The 18,955-nt window shown below is 31.3% G+C and overlaps 1 protein-coding gene across 1 annotated transcript; it reads left to right on the top strand.

The window, feature by feature from the left end:
• Positions 1-3,164: 3,164 nt before the first annotated feature.
• LOC113365774 (multiple epidermal growth factor-like domains protein 8) lies at positions 3,165-16,455 on the top strand. The gene is made up of 19 exons (XM_026607318.1): positions 3,165-3,304; positions 3,721-3,905; positions 4,213-4,404; positions 4,525-4,751; positions 5,133-5,316; positions 5,826-5,933; positions 6,016-6,217; positions 6,901-7,105; positions 7,242-7,415; positions 7,486-7,622; positions 7,892-8,128; positions 8,203-8,345; positions 8,456-8,669; positions 8,737-8,990; positions 9,131-9,327; positions 9,528-13,857; positions 14,144-14,442; positions 14,549-14,802; positions 15,239-16,455. The coding sequence occupies exons 2-19, from the start codon at positions 3,723-3,725 to the stop codon at positions 16,240-16,242; spliced, it is 8,544 nt and encodes a 2,847-aa protein (XP_026463103.1). The 5' UTR covers positions 3,165-3,304; positions 3,721-3,722; the 3' UTR covers positions 16,243-16,455.
• The last annotated feature ends 2,500 nt before the right edge of the window (positions 16,456-18,955 follow it).

Genomic DNA, 18,955 nt, shown 5'->3' with positions numbered 1-18,955 from the left:
AGTTTCTTGATCTTATCAATCATGAATAAATCGTAATATTCAGTGCCGATTGATAGAAGAGCAATTAACTCAATAAAGTGGAACATTTCATACCGTATCGCGTCGATACGCATTTCAAATGTGTATCGTATTTAGTGTTATATGAATATATCGTTAAGAATTGTAAAAAGATATTGATAGTGTTTTGTGGGACGGGGCAATGTAGGGGCCTGTTGTATGGTTAAGCTAAATTGTACTATATAAAAATATAGCACCCCGAAAAAATATGCATATAAAAACTACTTCTCTGTGATAAATCTAAAAAATACGGCGTCCCTATCCAATGGTCACCACGGTATTATATTTATTATTATTTCATTTATTTTTAATATGCGTACAAAATTCAAAGTCCACTTCCTCTGGAAAAATCTGCATGATTTAAAATGAAATGAAAAAGATTAATCAAATTTTATTATGAATCATATTTGTATACGTTATATTTTATTTCAAAATGAAATCTTATATATTATTAAATTTTATTATATGTTGTTATATTGCTTATTTTAAGAAAGAGGAAGTAAATGGAGCTTTATTTGAATAGCATAGAAATTTGAATAGAATAATTTTTAATAAGAAAAGTATAACAAGTCCAAATATATAAATATTATTCATATTATTAACTTAAAGTGTATAATGCAATTATTACCACTTTGATTGACATTTTAGAGTGTATGTATTTATGTCCGCAAGTATATTCAAATAGCAAAATAGTAAAAAAAATAAATTATTTTAGATTTAAGTATTCATCATAATTTGAAATGAATTGTCAAACATTGTGCGCAAATTACTAGTAAGAAAATATATCAATAACAAAAATTGACAAAAATTTATATCACAACCTTTATATCTTTACGCAAAATTACCAATTAATTGTACCAGTGTTATATAAATTAGTAACCTCTAGACCGATATCAATTTATTCCATTTTTATAGTTTAATTATAATATACTATTAGTATTGCACAAAATAGACAATTATCAGTGATATATTTGATTGCATACAAATAATACATTTAAAAATCAAACGTAAAATAATTATTATGTTAAATATTATTAATTATTTGTATATATTTATTATTCGATATGAAATATATCAGTGACTGCCTCTTTTAAGGAATGTATCATCATACAGAATATAATGAATGAAAATATATTAAATGTGTGCTTAAATTAAATCTTGTTTTATTAAACAATTTACGCTATTAATGTAAATAGAAAAGAAGAATTAATTCTAAAGAATTATGCACTATTTATTTTGGAACTATGTATTGCATATTTCCAGAATAATTGGTGCATAATAATTCTTTCAAATTGATTCTCCTTTCTTTCTTTGATTTAGTATACTAAACTAACTAAACGAAAATATACAATCTGCATGATATCAAAGAAAGTGAATAGTTTAAATCAAAGAAAGTGATTTTTTTATCATTTTAACCCACACTATCCAAACAACACATGACTTGGTTCAAGTATAAGTGTTCAATTGTTCAAATTTAAAAAATATAGCAGTATCGGATAAATTCTAATAAGAATATATCAACAATAGACAGAGCAGCTATTGGGTTGCTTTATAACAGCTGTTTTTTAAATATTGATTTACAAAACAATTATTAAATGTCTTCACAAGTAATAGACGGATCGCAATTCATAAGTGAATAAAAAAAGAATATTATAAACCCTTAGAATTTGAATAATAATATACTGGATATGAATAATGTTATTAATGCTGTAATAACAGCTGTTTTATACCGACTATGTGAATTGAATGCAACACATATTAGTAGGTAAATAAAATGAATATTTGGTATGTGTAAAAATATGAAAAACATGCTTTATTTATCACTTACCGATAGGAATGCTTTTCCATTTATATAGATCACACATAACTGAAGTATATGACATTGTAATTAAATATTACAACACAATTACTAATTAAATACTGTAAATATACATGAATATTTGACAATAACGTATTAATACCTATTTTTTGAAACATCAAATTACAAACAATGCTTTCTGTCACCAATCAAGTCTTACCAACTTTTGATCGCTGAAAAACAAATGTGACCAACATTTAAAAATACTAGTGAACTTCACACCATTTATTTATCTATGCTCCACACCATTTATTCATCTATGATAGCACCATCTGTGGATAAATGAGCTCAACACGATACGATTATTTGTGCAAATTCACGAAAATCGTGTTTAGGATGTTTGCGCAAACAAATCTAAATCAAATGAATATGACGACAATCTTTGAATCTTTTCTATTGATATTTTATAATGCAATTATTTATTTACAAATAATTGTGCGGGGTGGGGGGCCTTTCATAGATAAATAAGCATAATTAGGTCCATTATTATATGAATGAATCTTTTTGGGTTCTGTGTTTGTTGCGGATTTTCTTGACCTTTAAAGAGCAAAATATATTTAGAGAAAATGTGAAAACGACCAAATTGATAAACTTTTTAAAGTTTGCTATTTGTGCAAATTCACGTAAATCTTGTACAGCATGATTGTGCAAACTTGCAATCAAATTATGTACGTTTTGTATGTTTGAAATTATCTGTGCAAAGTCTGATTTGCACAAATGATTGTGTGGAGAGTCTATTATGTTGTCTTAGAATCAAACCAAATCGCAATTTTTTATGTAACATTGATAAAGAAGTATCAATATCATATAAGGCAAGTTATAAAATATAATTTTAATATTTTTGAAGGTTTAAATCTATTTTAATTCTGTTTATTGCGGATTTCCTAGGCTAATGAAGAGCAAAATATATTTAGAGATAATGGGAAACGACCAAATTGACAACTTTTATAAAGTTTGCTATATTCATATAAAAGGAATGTGTGTAAATGTTTTAATATATGATAAGCTTAATTCGCACTTGATTTATTTATAATTTTGCAAAATTTAAACAAAAAAAATTTTGCGCGTCCTCTCTTCGCAACTGCTATGAACTTGTTGAAATGTCGGTGTCGGTTAGGTAGAAACTCTATGTTATCCAACAGTTACCAAAACACATATGGGGGACGTTCACTGTCAATGTCTTGTACTGTGTCAAAATAATAAACAATAAAAATGTTGTGATATTGCATTTGTTAACTGAACACCGTGTTTTAAAACGAAATGTGTTTCAATTAGTATCTATAATGATGTTTCCAAATACCTGTTGTGTTCTTTGTATGCGACTGACAATGTTTCGTTTAAGATAATAGGTTTTGTCATGCACAGTTTAAGTTGTTAGCCTTGAAGCAGGTACCCATTCAAATTGGATTAATTTTGAATAAACAATCATGTGCATGAAAATATACATCATCTAGACCTTTGAAACATGACAAATATAAAATCATAGTTTTTTCAACATAAGTAAATAGGTTAATTATATTTATATAGTCATGTCCTTGTGAAACCATTCTTATATTATTAACACTTATACATATAAAATTTATATAAATTCATATAATAACACTACAACAGCTATTGTAATAAAATTGCATTGTACAATCTCAATGTAGATAATGTCGATGACTGCTTATCAAATGTTTTGCCATTCATATACATATTTACTTTCAAGATAACATAGGCATTTCTTGGTCAACACATATTTAATTGTGTTGCACTTGTTATTGCAATATTAATTATAATCATATTAATTATTGTATTTTTTTCAGAAATGAGGGGCATAAGAGTGCGACGTAGACCTTGGACTATGATAACTGGTTTAGCTGTTTGGTGTGGATTTTTTACTATGATTTGTGCAGCTATTACACCAGCACCATGTGATAAAACGAGACGAGTATTTACAGATCAACATGGCACAATATCCGATGGTCCCTCTGGTACAAATTATACAAAGGTATATTTTACAAAATAATAAGAGTATAAATTAGTTAAATGTATTAATTACAGTTCATAATATTTAGATAATTAAAAGTTGTTTTGCAGTATTACAAATATAAAAAAGTACATTAATTAACTTACTATTACTCATATTTGATACTAAAGTTTTAAGTTAGATTTATTAATTTAATCTGTAAATGAAAAAATCCTGATATATCTCACTTAAAATAATAACGAGTATATACATGAGAAGAAATAAATTAACTTTCATGTGTTTATTTCTACCTGAATAGTCTCTAATTATAATTTTCTTATGATTTCAGGATTCCCACTGTGAATGGTTGATAAAAGCACAAAATTCAAGCCAATTTATAACACTCACTTTTAGTAGCATGGGCACTGAGTGTTCTTACGATTACGTCTTTGTATATGATGGAGACTCATTTAGATCTACTTTATTAGGAAGTTTTAGTGGGAAAACGGAACCGCAACAAGTTGTGGCAAGTTCAGGAAATGTAAGTTTTATCACCATTGACATATGAAAATGATTACCTATTCTTCTAATTTTATATGTTGGTGGATGATTGATCAATGTATAAAATTAAAATATATTTTTTGTACTTGTTTTATTTTAGATGTTGATCTTGCTTTATTCTGACACAAATTACGTATTAGAGGGTTTTCAAGCAGAATATAATATATATAATTGTCCAAATAATTGTTCCCAACATGGGGCTTGTGTTGGTCATACTTGTGTGTGTGAAGGTGACTGGGGTGGTAAAGATTGTTCGAGAGAATTATGTCCTAACAGATGTGGTAGTCAAGGAGTTTGCAAAGGCGGAAGATGTCACTGTCATCCAGGGTAAGTAAAATCTGAAATGTAAAAAATAAGTAAAATGCGAAGTTTTAGTATATGCTAGAATATATTATATTATATATGTATTGTGTTAATCTCTGATTTATCTTACATATGTTTGAGATTGGAACTCTTATAGATGTGTAACAATATATAACAACGCATGCTGCTAAGAAGGTCAATTGTTTTTTTTATTGAGAAAAAGCAGCATTTTTGCAAAACCTAAAACAATTATTTTAAATTTCATTGAAAAACATTTTGTATTTCATTTTATAAGATTGATGTATTATTTATATTGCATAAATTATTACATGATTTACTAACATCAATACTTACCAATACTTAATCAATACTTATGATATTAAGTCTGAATTTATATTTTTGCAGTTATTCTGGACAAGGTTGTACCTTGTTCCATGATAATCCGAAAGGCAATCAGTGGCATTGGCTGAGTCATTCAGAATCTGGTTTTGCACCCAGGGCAGCTCATACTGCTGTATATGTTAATGATACTGATTCGCTATATGTGTTTGGAGGATATAATTTAAACAAAGTTTTAGGTTCTTTAGAGGTGTGTACAATATAATCAAATGTTATTCTGATGATATATTAGGATGAAATTAAATATGTATGCAAATCAATACTTTATGCATATTTTTTGATTGATGCCTAATTATGCTTTTTAACCTTCCATAAATTTTGTTGTCAATCTTAATGCATCTTCTTAAAAAATCTCATATTGTTCTTGTACATGTTTAGATTTTTTAATATTGATGTAGATCAAATATAGATAAACACTAATATGCATTTTTATGATTAAATATCCACATATAAGATCTTATTCTTAGACTCACAGTTTGACAAAACTAACACGCATGTAGCGGAATGTTAAGATTATAGTGAACATAATTTAGTAACTTTATAACTTGGTTAAAAATGAAACAAATATAGATTTTAAATAATTTTATTATTTAAAATCTTCTTTATTACATATTCAATATTAAAATAATATATTTATCTGTATCTTTACTACATATTCAATATTAAAATAATATATTTTAAATAATTGTTTTTCTTTAGATTTTTAATTTTAATACAAGTACCTGGCGAGATGAAGATGGAAAAGAACTGGAGGGTATGCCACCTCTTGAATTGGATCATAATATTTTTAAAGAAGTATTGGGCCAGGTATATAAAATAGTTATTAAAATCCAACATGAAATATGAAGTGCTTTAGTTATTAAAATTCAAATTACATAAACATTTTCAGAATGGTCTAGGTGGTGAGCGTTGGGGTTTGCGGCCGCACGCCTCGTTATTTAGAAACGTTTTATATTCGATTTCTGATAATTCTACATTCCGTCGTACGAGATCTACGGAATTTCAAAATGCATCTCTTTCTGATTTTTCTGGCAATTTTTCATCAAGCAAGCCCTTACCTAGATATGGTCATGCAGCATGTAGAGTTGCAGGTAATTATAGTATGCATATGATAATTGAAAATTAAGTTCATTAGTTTCTAGATTCTCTATGGTAATCCGTGATTATATATCTATTATGGGTATATATTTATAATTTAATTTTGCTACTACAATGCATTTTTGACCTCTACATCAATGAAATAAAATAAAATAGAAATAGAACCAAATAAAGCATCTGATTTTTAATTAATTTTTATTTGAGTAAATGAAGATATAATATAAGGAAATGTTCGAGCACAACAGCCTATAGAGTGGAAGTTTTGTTAAAATATAACTATATATATCTTGAGCATTTTTTGTTTGACATTGAAACATTGAATTGAATTATACAGCCAATGCGTCGAATGTAGAAATGTTTATTTTAATTAAAAAAACCAAATTGTACACACCGGACCAGGAAAAAACACATTTTACTATCACCACCAACACAACAATCACATGCTACTACTGTAGGAAAACAAAAACAATTTAAAAAAGAACTGAAGGGGGTTCTCTTTTTTAAATTGTTTTTCTTTTATAAATTGTTTTTGTGTCGTTGAACATCATATTTGACTTTTTCCATTAATTTATTTTAGTTTTTATTTCTACATTTTTTATAGTCTTGTTAAAATCCATAGGTTAGGTTATTAGGAAAAACATCATAAACTTGAATTAGAGAAAAGATTTTCTTGTAGATGGTTTTGCTATGTATGGTGGAAAATTAGAAAATGGTATGCTGTCAAATGAACTCTGGTTGTATAATGTAACATCCAAGCATTGGTCGTTACGAGGATTTCACAATAAACGCCCTCCACCGCTTACTAGACACTCTTTAACATTGGCAGGGAATGATTTGTATTTATTTGGAGGAAGTACTGATGATGGGGAATTTTCATCCAGGTTATTATAATCATTATTTCATTCTAGGTATTATAGACAAATATTGGAAAAATTCAAGAATTGATTTGGTCTTGAGTAGTACCTATGAATAAAATAGTTTTAATTACATCTTAGAAATTATTAAATTGAATTTTAGAATATTTCGAATTCGCCTATCTCAAAACACATCAACTGAAAAAGAAGTTTGGTCAGAAATACGTCCTCGAGGTGGAAAAGAACTTGATGTACGAGTTGTTGCACATACAACAGTTTATCACCCAACATCTAATTCATTAATTGTGTATGGAGGTGTAGTTGCTGGTGTAGCAAGGTACTTTACTTATCATTTATAATATGTTATTAAATAACAAATTATATATTCCTTAATTATTGTATTGTAGGTTTTCTAAGTTATCAGATAGAATGTTTGCATTCCAACTAAATAGTAGGCATTGGGCTGAACTACATTATCCAAGAGCTCATTTGCGAGACAGCTATGTTCCCAGAGAAAGAGCATTTCACACTTCTACTATAATAGGTAAATAAGTCTGTTTTTAAATTATTCTCTTCTTTATGCTTTTTTATGAAATAATCCTATAACATAACATTAAATTTCCTTGTATGATCAAGTATTCTATAAACACTTCTGAATGTTTTACAAATGAATAAACCAATTTTAAATTTCAATTATAAATCTAAAACTATAATCCACTTAAGTATAAGTGCTGAATTTATTTGAACAATATAAGCTTCTATAATTTCTATAATTTGCAATATTTAATCTGTTTAATTTGTATCATCCTACAGGAAATTACTTAATAGTTTTTGGTGGATATTCCCATCGTCATAATAAAGAAGAAATTTGTTACGACAATCAAATGTATTTATATCACCTCGGTTGTCATACATGGGTAAATCCTGACATGCTTGGTAGAACACAAGATTATCGATATCCCAAACAGCAGGGAGTTTTTGCTCATGCAGCCGCTGTTAAAAATGGTAACATATTATTGTTAGTCGGAGGATATCATGGAAATGTTAATGGTAATGATCATTTTTGATAATAATAACAATATGCAACTCAATTCTATGTATTATGCACATGTTTCGGATTATAGGTGATCTATTTGCTTACACACTTCCTCCAATGCTGGCTGCAAAAAATGGAGAGTATTTTGATTCAGAAGCTGCATGCCCTCGACATCATGGTCATACTGAATGTTTAGCTGATCCTGAGTGTGGGTGGTGCTCTGCTGATGAAGTAGGAAAATTTTAATTTTATTTAACAAATATGATTTTAGCATATTGAGTATATTTTGTTAAATATTTGTCTACGATGCAAATAATGTATTACTGTTACGTATATCACAGGTATGTTATGGCAGAACCATTGGTGCTAATTGCACAACCAATTTACAAATCACTAGATGTCCAGGAATTTGTCCAGCTTTGGGAGATTGTCATTCTTGTTTAGTTCATGGTGATACTCCACCCAATATTTCACCCAGGCCATCTGTAGCTTATAAATTGGGTTTTGGTCAATGCACATGGTGTGTTCAGAATGCCAGATGTCATCACAAAGATGGTATGCAGGAGTTTCTCATTATATTAATATAAAACAAACAGATATCTAATTAAAGTTTTTTTCTCAGATAATTATGGAGTTTGTGGTGAAGACACGCCTTCACAGGTTCCTGGCTGGTGGGGACCCAAAGGCACTGAAGTTCTAAAACCAGAACAATGCAGAGAATTAGATAAACGACCTGGACTAACATTTTTGAAATATCAGCATCCAGCCAATTGGTCACAACCCGACCATGTAACAATAATTAATGCCACTACTGTTGATTTTAATGGTGCCAATAATCCAGCTACAAGAACTGAACATGCAGTTAAGGGAGAAATGGTGAGCTATTTGCTAAAACATATTTGGTATTGCTTAGTAACCTTATGTTATGAATGCTTGCTTTAACATATAATTTAACATAATTATTAGAGGTATTTCTGTTTTCGAATAATTCTAATAATTTATGTTTCAACTTTTAGGTAGCTCGACTTCAAGGATTTATTAGACCACCATCATCTTGGGAAGGTGCAGGAGAGACCCTCAAAGTTTGTGCGAGTTATTCACATGCTACTTTAAAATTAAGCAAGAATTCTGAACCTCTCAAAATTGTTGCTAACATCTCAGCGGAGCAGAGCAAATGTGTTTTAGCATCATGGCCAGCAATAGACACACTTAGGTAACTATATTAATAAAATATTACCAATAGAATTAATTTATCAAAACATGTAATTTATAAATTATTTATTTAAAATGTGTTTCTTAATTTTAACAATGTTACTGGGTAACCCTCAAAGCACTTGAATGAAAAAAATTAAAAACTTTTTAATATTAGCGCATTCTTTTAGAAATAGATTCAATTAGATTTTTTTTTTTCAGTTTAATGGTTGATTTTGAAGCACGAAAAAGTGTGACTGGCAGTTCATTAGACCCACAGCATAGCAAAATGGAACTACAGCATATGATATCCATGGAAAATCATAAGAGTAATGAGAACGCAAAAGTTTTTACTTTTGAATACTTAGAGCCCTATTCAAATGGGCTATGCAATCAGTACACTAACTGCCTACACTGCCTCACTGATTCTTTATGTGGATGGTGCGATCTGAATAATCGTTGTCTTCCCAGATCTGAAGATGAATCTCAAACATGTGTTGCTGGAAGAGATTGGAGATATCTTACAATACAACCTAGCGCCTGTGCTAATTGTTCTAATTATATTTCCTGTGATAGATGTTTGGAATCTGGCCTATGTGAGTGGTGGACAAAAGATGCATATTGTGCGCGTAAAGGCAGAATTGATGATGCCATAAAATTAAAGGAAGAATGTCCAGCACCGTGTCATGAGCGTGATAACTGTTCTTCCTGTTTAGATGAAAAAGGGCGATGTGTTTGGTGTGAAGCCACCCAACAATGTTTTAGTTTCTCTGTTTATACAAGTGAATACCAGTTTGGTTTATGCAGAGAATGGTTAGATCAGGATGTACCTCTACTCCCATCATCACATCAGATAAATGAATCTCTTAAAGTTGATCAGTGTAAATCTTGTAGTAGGCATATGAATTGTTCTTCATGTCTACAATCATTAAGTTGTGGTTGGTGTTACAGTCCAGAAAATCCAATCCAAGGAGTGTGTATGCAGGGAGATTTTAATAAACCATATGGTGATTGCAATTTAGCATTAAATACAACTCACGAAGAAAGCGAATGGTCATTTGCGCAATGGTCATATGCCCAATGTCCTGATGTGGATGAATGTGGTTTAGGATTACATGATTGTCATAAAGAAGCTTTTTGTATAAATACTCACGGTTCCTACAGATGCCAATGTAGAAGGGGTTTTGAAGGCGATGGGCGAACCACATGTAGTAGAACCTGCTATAATAATTGTGTGCATGGTTACTGTATGGGTGCTCCAAATTATGTGTGCCAGTGTCATCTGGGTTGGGTAGGAGTGGATTGTGCAACCAATTGTGGTTGTCATAACCATTCAACATGTCAAACTCGTGTAGGCGTATGTGATGAATGTCAAGACTGGACTGAAGGAACATATTGTGAACGTTGTAAAGCTGGTAGCTATGGCAATGCAACATCAAGCGAGGGTTGTCAACAATGTGAATGCAATGGTCATGGTGATGAATCCCTTGGTATTTGTGATTTACAAACTGGTAGCTGCTATTGTCAAGATAATACAGAAGGTCCGAACTGCGAAAAGTGTTCAAGAAACTTTTATGGAGATCCCACAAATGGTGGCCAATGTTACTATGAATGTGAAGCTAGAGGCATGTTAAGTGGTGTTTCTAAGCAAGGAATCGGATCATACCAATCACATCAACCACCTTGGGGAGGACCACCTGCTAAAGAATGTCTTTGGGTCATCAGCTCACAAAATATTGCCGGAGCATTAAGCACCAACAGTATTTTACAGTTAACAATTAATTCTAATGATCTCAATATTACCTGTGGAGAAAACGCAGTATATGTATATGATGGTTTGCCTGATTTGAGTGGTACTGGACAACAAAGTCAATTGTTGGGCGTATTTTGCAGTGAAGATACAACACCACCATTGACTGTTGAATCAAGATCAGGGCATTTGACAGTTCACTACAAACAAGGTGAAAGAGGTCAAGGTTTTAATGCAGTGTATGAAGTGATAAGTTGTGAAAAAAATTGTGCTCCATCTCATATATGTAAAGATGGAACTTGTGTATGTAAGGAAGGTTTTGCTGGGCCCAAATGTGAATTTGAGATATGCCCGAATAATTGCAGTTCGGTGTTGAAGCAAGGGGCTTGTGATCATGGTTATGGGCGGTGCCTTTGCTCATCTGGTTTTGGTGGTGATGATTGTTCTGTGGAGATTCAACCATATCAAATAGTTTACACAGAATTATTTAATTCACAATATCTAGCAGACTCTTTAGAACACTTGAGAAAAACTTTGCCTCGATTTGGGCATACTTTAGTTGCTGATAAGAGAGGTTCTCTTTGGATGTTTGGTGGTTATTCTTTATCTCATGGACCTTTAAATGATATTCGACTTTTTGATACAAAAAATAACACTTGGATGCCTGTGACTGTAGAGGCAACACTAGAAGCAAAGATGCCACAAGGGAGATATTTTCATGCTGCGGAATATGTACATTCTAAACAAGCCATTTACATATTTGGTGGCCTCACTGTTATGGAAAAAGGTCTTTCAAATAATACATTAGGTGATTTTTGGCAGTTTAGTTTACAAAATCAACGTTGGGAATATTTATCTGATTTTGATATTTCACCTCCGCCGTTAGCAGGACACTCATTAACGCTAGTCAAAGATGGTGACTCTGAGAGCCTTATTTTAATTGGCGGATTTTCCGCTGTTTCAGGATTTTTAACGAATGTTTGGATTTATGATTTATTGACAAAACATTGGCAGATAATAGAAGCTAAAGGGGCTGGCCCTATTGGCGTATTTGGACATAGCACTGTTTACCATCATGGTACAAAGAGTTTGTACGTTTTTGGGGGTTATGAATATATGACAAATAGGACAGTATTGTCAAACAAATTATATGCTTTATTATTTATTGGAGGAACCGTTGAATGGAGTGAACTTCCTGTATTTCCTGATTTGAATAATCCTAAAGATCAACTTCCTAGAGCACGTTTTTTACATTCTGCGATCAGTACTGAGAACTACATGGTTATATTTGGTGGCCGTACTTATCCTCATAACGTTACTGATTCCTTGATAGCTTATGTTTACAATTGTAATCAGTGGATTAGACTAGTAAATGATGTAGAAGTTGTGGGTACGCCTCCTCCACCTTCATATGCTCATGCAATGACCGTTGACCCAGAAACTAAATCATTATACATTGTAGGGGGATGGGACGGAGCCTCCCATAGTCATGTCACCAAAGTTGTTTTGCCATCAGATTTATGTACTTTATGGAGTAGAGGAAAGCATATATGCAGACATGTGATGGGATGTAGCTTTTGCAAATTGCTGGGTCTTCCAAATTCAACCTATTGCTTCTCGCAAGGAAGTTCAAAGGTATGTGGTGAAAACGCTAGCGTACGAACTAATAATGGAGCTTCATGTGACGATGAATGGTTTGCAAATAGAGGATGCTCTAATTTTACTACATGCACTACTTGTCTGGCTTCGTGGCCTTCCCATTTAGAATTATCACCTGTTTGTAAATGGTGTGCTGGATGTGGTAGAGGACGTTGCATATCTGCGATGAACGAATGCGATACAGATATTAAGTGTGGCAACCGACAGAAACTAACAACTGGCGTGACAATTGTGGATGAATGTCCAGAACGCCAATGTGCGGCATCAGATTGTGAGCAGTGCTTGCATTTGGGATCTTGTATTTGGACTAGACAGGTTCTAATTACTTCCGAATTGGGTGTTAAAGTAGCCGCAGAACCGATTTACAATTGGAATTGCGTATCTGAAGAAATTACAACAACTAAAATGAAGGACGTAGCAGTTTGTGCCCCGAGATGTACTGTCTATAAGAATTGTAGTAGTTGCTTGGCAGCTACGGGATCAGAAGGAGGTTGGCATGAGTGCAGATGGTCAACGAAATTGAATGAATGTATTTCACCGAGTTATCAATCTTTATACTGTGCGGGAGGTGTATGTGGATCTGTTCTGAAGCCCGATAACGCAGGAATGTGCCCCGAACCTTGCGAATCTTTCACACAATGTTCCGTATGTCTGCGTCATGCTCACTGTGGTTGGTGCTCGAGACAAGGCAAAGAAGGAGATGGTGTTTGCGCAGAAGGATCACTGGAAAGTCCTACAGAATATCCAGCATTATCAACATGCGACGTGTTGTATGCAAGTCGAAAAACCGATAATGTGATTGCACCCAATGAAACATTTACTTGGAACTACGTTCGTTGTCCCCCCGAAAACGAATGTGAAAATGGACATCACAATTGTGATGAAAAATCTGAGCAATGTGTCGATTTAGAAGTGGGTTATGCCTGTGAATGTGGACCAGGTTACAAATTCGACGGACAAATTTGTGTCCCGGTGTGTACACAAGGTTGTGTGCGAGGAGTCTGCGTTAAACCTAATGTTTGTACTTGTGATTTTGGGTACGTTGGAGCAAATTGCAGTATCCAGTGCCAATGTAACGGGCATGCCAATTGCCAAGGACCTGATAAATTAAATGAGTGTATCGAGTGCTTTAATAACACGATGGTAAGTGTTTGTTAATTTTTAATTGTAATCATTTTTAATGTAGTTAAATTTAGAGCTTAATTATTATTTAGCAATCACATACCCGATTAATATTCAAATTATTTAATGATTGCTCGAAAGAAAAATTTTTGCATATTATTGGGAAGGTTATGAATCTAAAAAGATTTCTGAAGCGTAACGTAAGAACTAGTGCCATTGAACTTAATTAATAAATCCGAAGAGCAAAAGTAATTTTTTGAATTCTTCAAAGATATTTTCTGTAATCATCGTGCATTTGCTTTTATAGGGTGCTCAATGTGAAAAATGCAAGCCTCTCTTTGTTGGTGATCCCTCCAATAATGGACGTTGCGTTCCCTGTTTGGACTATTGTAATGGTCACAGTGAAGTTTGCATCGCGGATAATACGGGTATTGCGCCTCCACCACCAGGCATGTCCCGGTCAGATCTTGAAGATTATCTGGGAGAAGGACCCATAGGGGCAGCGCGCTGTTTACGCTGCACGGATAATACCACTGGTAACAGATGCGAAGAATGCGTTCTTGGCATGTTTAGGGGTTCTGAAGATCATAAACATCCTTGCAGACCGTGAGTTATTTATACATATATTCATTTATTTACTTATTCATAAGCAAGCTATTATAAATAATAAGATTTTTGAATATCAATAATTAACAAATTATACTTTCAACAGTTGTGAATGTCATGGTCATGGCGACACTTGTGATCCTGTGACTGGTGAGAAATGTAACTGCGGTAACAATACAGAGAGCGATTCTACTTGTGCCACTGCTGGTGGTGGCAAAAATTCTGCTTCAGTACAACATTGCTGGATGGTACAATGTTCCAAATGTCGAGAATCGTATGTTGGCACACCTACACAAGGACATCAATGCTATAAACTGATCTCCGTAAACGATAGAATGTGCTTTGATGCAAAGAAGATTGGTAAGTCTATACCAGTTTAAGTTTTTATGTTATCAATTTGTTCACTGATGAAATAATATTTAATAGATGTTTCTGCAATTATAAATTGGTGTGAAAGTCTGATAAATCGGAAAAAGTGTAGTGCTAGATACTGCACAAGTATTTCTCTATTTTTAAAATTGATGAGTAAAATTGAAAGAAGGTTTAAAGTTATTAAACTCTGCTTTATCTATAAACGATGATTAAACTTCAACATCTTAAAATTTGAACTCGAGTGAATAGACTTTGAGTTGATTATATAACAGAAGTTTTTATTGGGTTTTATAATGATTGTTCTTGTGTTTTATCATTTAGTAAATAATTGATCATGTAGTTCTTTATGGTGGTTATGGTAGTTATGGTAGCACAAACACAATTTTGAGTCAAAATTAATTCATTTCTATATTTTATACAACAGATGAATGCAAAATGAAGCCTCGTCCTTTGAATCCTGGACAAACAGTATTCTTTGTGGTACAACCTCGTTACATGAACGTTAATATTCACGTAATAATAGATGTAACGCAAGGCATGTTAGATCTTTTCTTAAGCCCTCGTGATGATACCTTTGTCGTTACAACGAACGCTACTACTAGTTCTCATTTTGTTGATATAGACCCCAAGTATAGAATTAGGGATGAAGAGCCACTCAGTCGAATAGAATATTCTATGGGTGATAACACTACATCCGAAAGGACTTACTGGACTTCTTCTACCCACAGCACTGTATATAATTTGGTGGATAAAAATTCAAAAGATTTGAGCACGTATATAACGGTCAATAAGAGGAATTTTGTTCTTCAAGTTCATGGTTTGAGAAACCGTCTTGTATTGATACTTCCACAGGAAGTTCATTATCTGAACTCCACCAGGTTTTTCATGGTATTAAGAGCTGTCAACAATGAGGACGCTCCTGGAAGACCAAGTTATGGAATGGTGTTTACACGTCAAGACCAACTACATATCGACTTATTTGTATTTTTCTCAGTTTTTTTCTCTTGTTTCTTTTTATTTTTATCTGCATGTGTAGTTGCTTGGAAGGCAAAACAAGCTGCAGATATCAGGCGTGCAAGAAGGCGTCATGTGGTTGAAATGTTGCATATGGCCAAAAGACCATTTGCATCGGTAACATTATTGATGGGTAATCGAGGTAGTCCAGCCGCCATGAGAAAAATTAGAGCTCGCAAATTAGCTATGCAAGATATTGGAGAGATTAGACCAATCGCTATTGAGCCGACGAACGACGGTTCGGCAGCAGTTGCTACTGTATTTGTTACTCTGCCCGGAGCCAACAAGGCACCAGTTTGTTTAACAATGGCGAGTGCACTAATTATGCTGTCCAGACAACATCCGGCAGCAGGAAGGCCATTTATGCGGCGTAGAAATAGCCATCATGTCACCGCGCCTATACAACCCACGTGAGTTAACTATATTCATATATATTGGTATTGCACGTATGTGCAAATTATATTTGAACCATATGTTTAAAAATATTGATCGTTCTTCCGTATTTATGCTTAAATAACGTTATAAATTGCAGATACAGAACATAGTCGCGCATAAATATTTTAGTTTTTTCTGTCTTCATTTGCAAACCAAACGCATAATGCTTTTCCAAAATTTGAATCCACATTTGAAAATATACTCTCATATACTAAGCTGATATAATTAACTTAACAATGATTTATATGGCCAATCATTTTACATTTTTATTCTGTACGCCTTTAAATATTTGTTTTAGATAAATTTCTATAATTTATCAAGCTCTAACGGTTTTTTTTTAATCTAACATGGGTTAATAATCAGAAACGTAATTTTGCATATAACAAATTTGCGCGAATTATTATTACTTATTTAATTTTCCAGAGATACATACTGACTTTTTCGTTTATTCAATAATTGAATCTAGAAATTTTCGAAAACTTTAGATTAACATTTTATTTTTCTTGTATCCTTCATGACATGGCAAACTATTATGCCTTTTATATAAAATTATCATAGTTTAATTAATATTTTTATTTTTTTATCTAATTTTTATGTGTTAAAACATTTAAATATTTTAAGAAAAGACTGTAAGGCAACTTTAATGACTTTTAAAATAACTAAAAGAAAGAGATCTGAATAATTACATATGATAAGAATTTTGCAATGATGCATTTATTTCATGACCGATTTAGTTCGAAAGTCTTACATTGATTTAGTTTAGAAAAATCATGAATTCAGATTTGGTTGTGATATAAAATAATACATCACTTTTATTACTGACTGATTATATTTTTAATACTTGAATTCTAAAAGTACTGTACTTTAAACATCTCTTCCAAACATAATAAAATTTACTTATTTTGAAAATTATGCTTGAATATATATTTAAGAGGTGTTAATCTCCAAAAGGTCGTAAACGTTCCTAAATACTTAAAGAATTATTAATTGGAAATGCATGTTTACATTAATTACGTCACAAATTCCATTTTAAGATTAACATAAATTTTAATGTGCAATGATTTACAATAACATATACTATATTTATAGTTAGGAAAATGACAATTGAAAAATACAAATTCAGATGGGTAATTTGAATTATGCTCTATTCGTTACAAATTTAATATAATAACTATTATATTTTAATGTATAAACAATGTACTAATATTATAAAATAATTAAATTATAGTTATATGTGGGGATATACCAAATCCTCAGCTATTAAAATCATTAAGTACATTTTGAATTCGCAGAATGATTTATAATAAATTGATATTATTTTATATGTGATAATATTGAAACTATGTATATATTAATTTTATAAAAAATAGATCCCTGGTACAAATTCTTAAGTTTGATGAAATAGACGTATTGAAAAATATTCTTTAGAAAAACATACAAATATATTAATTCTACCTTTCCGTAGCTCAGGCCTGTGTTGTAAAGTTGTTAAAAAATTGTATGAACTTGTGTTATTAATTGATAATTGTCCGAAGAGTCTTCCGTGATTATTTTATGCAACAAATCAACTTGACGATATAAAAACATTTTTTTAATGATTGAATGTTCCAAAATGTTCTTGGAAGATTTCTCATTTTTATTGTCCCTAATTTTTTTAGATCAAGTTCTGGCGCGTCTTAAGTCTTAATAAGTAATTCTAATAAAGTATTGAATAATATTAAATAAATAGTAATTTTTTATGCTTGTTTATTCAAACAGTTTTGTTCAAATATTTCTCAAAGCTCTCATATATACATTTTTGGAATTAGTCAAAAATATGAGGGATTGGGATATTCATATTAACTACTGAATTCTGCTTAAATAGAGAAAAATAGCAATTAAAATAATTGGACTGATATAAGACTCGGACTTGAGTAATTTTCCAAGAACTTAATAATAGTATATTAGAAATAAAGATAATTTTTGTTTGATATATGTGGGTACTAACTTAGAGTAAATAATACATGTATAGTATGTTCCAATAGTGATTTAAAAGTATCCATATAGTATATATGTATTATATTTAATTTTTATGTACAATACTCTGATTAAGCTTAGATTTACGATTTTTTAAGATACATACATATTTTTGTTATTTTTTATTAACTCGATTTAAAGTATTAAATAAAATTTGATATTAATTCGTGTAATAAAATTACAAAGCGGTTAAAATGATAAATATGGAGCAACATACAAGTCTTTTGTTTTCAAAAGTATATATATATTAATTTTTAAAATGGATTATTTTTGAAATGCGTTACTATTATTTTTTAAATATATCGCTCTCTACGGCAATGAAGATGCTTAAAACATTTTGCTAGCTAATGAGATTTATAATTCATTATTAATGGAGACTGTACAAAAATTTCTCTATAAAATAACAATAAGAATCCCCAGCATAAGTGATTCAAAGAGCATATTTTTATGCAATACAATAACAATAGGTGTTAAATATATATTTGTATATAAAATAAAACATGACATTTAGTTCAGTGCTCAAATTATATATTCGTGTAAAATGCCATGTAATATATCTTCTAATTTGTACATTATAATATATCTATTCTGTGGTAATATTATTAAAATATATTTTAGAATTATGGACATATGCATATATAACGACTAACATATATGTACAGTATTAACAAATTGT

The sequence above is a fragment of the Ctenocephalides felis genome, unplaced genomic scaffold, assembly GCF_003426905.1.
Source record: "Ctenocephalides felis isolate EL2017-DRISC unplaced genomic scaffold, ASM342690v1 CF-g0.4_SCAFFOLD_01170, whole genome shotgun sequence".
NCBI classification, from domain to species: domain Eukaryota; kingdom Metazoa; phylum Arthropoda; class Insecta; order Siphonaptera; family Pulicidae; genus Ctenocephalides; species Ctenocephalides felis.
This window is presented reverse-complemented; position numbering and strand designations above follow the sequence as displayed.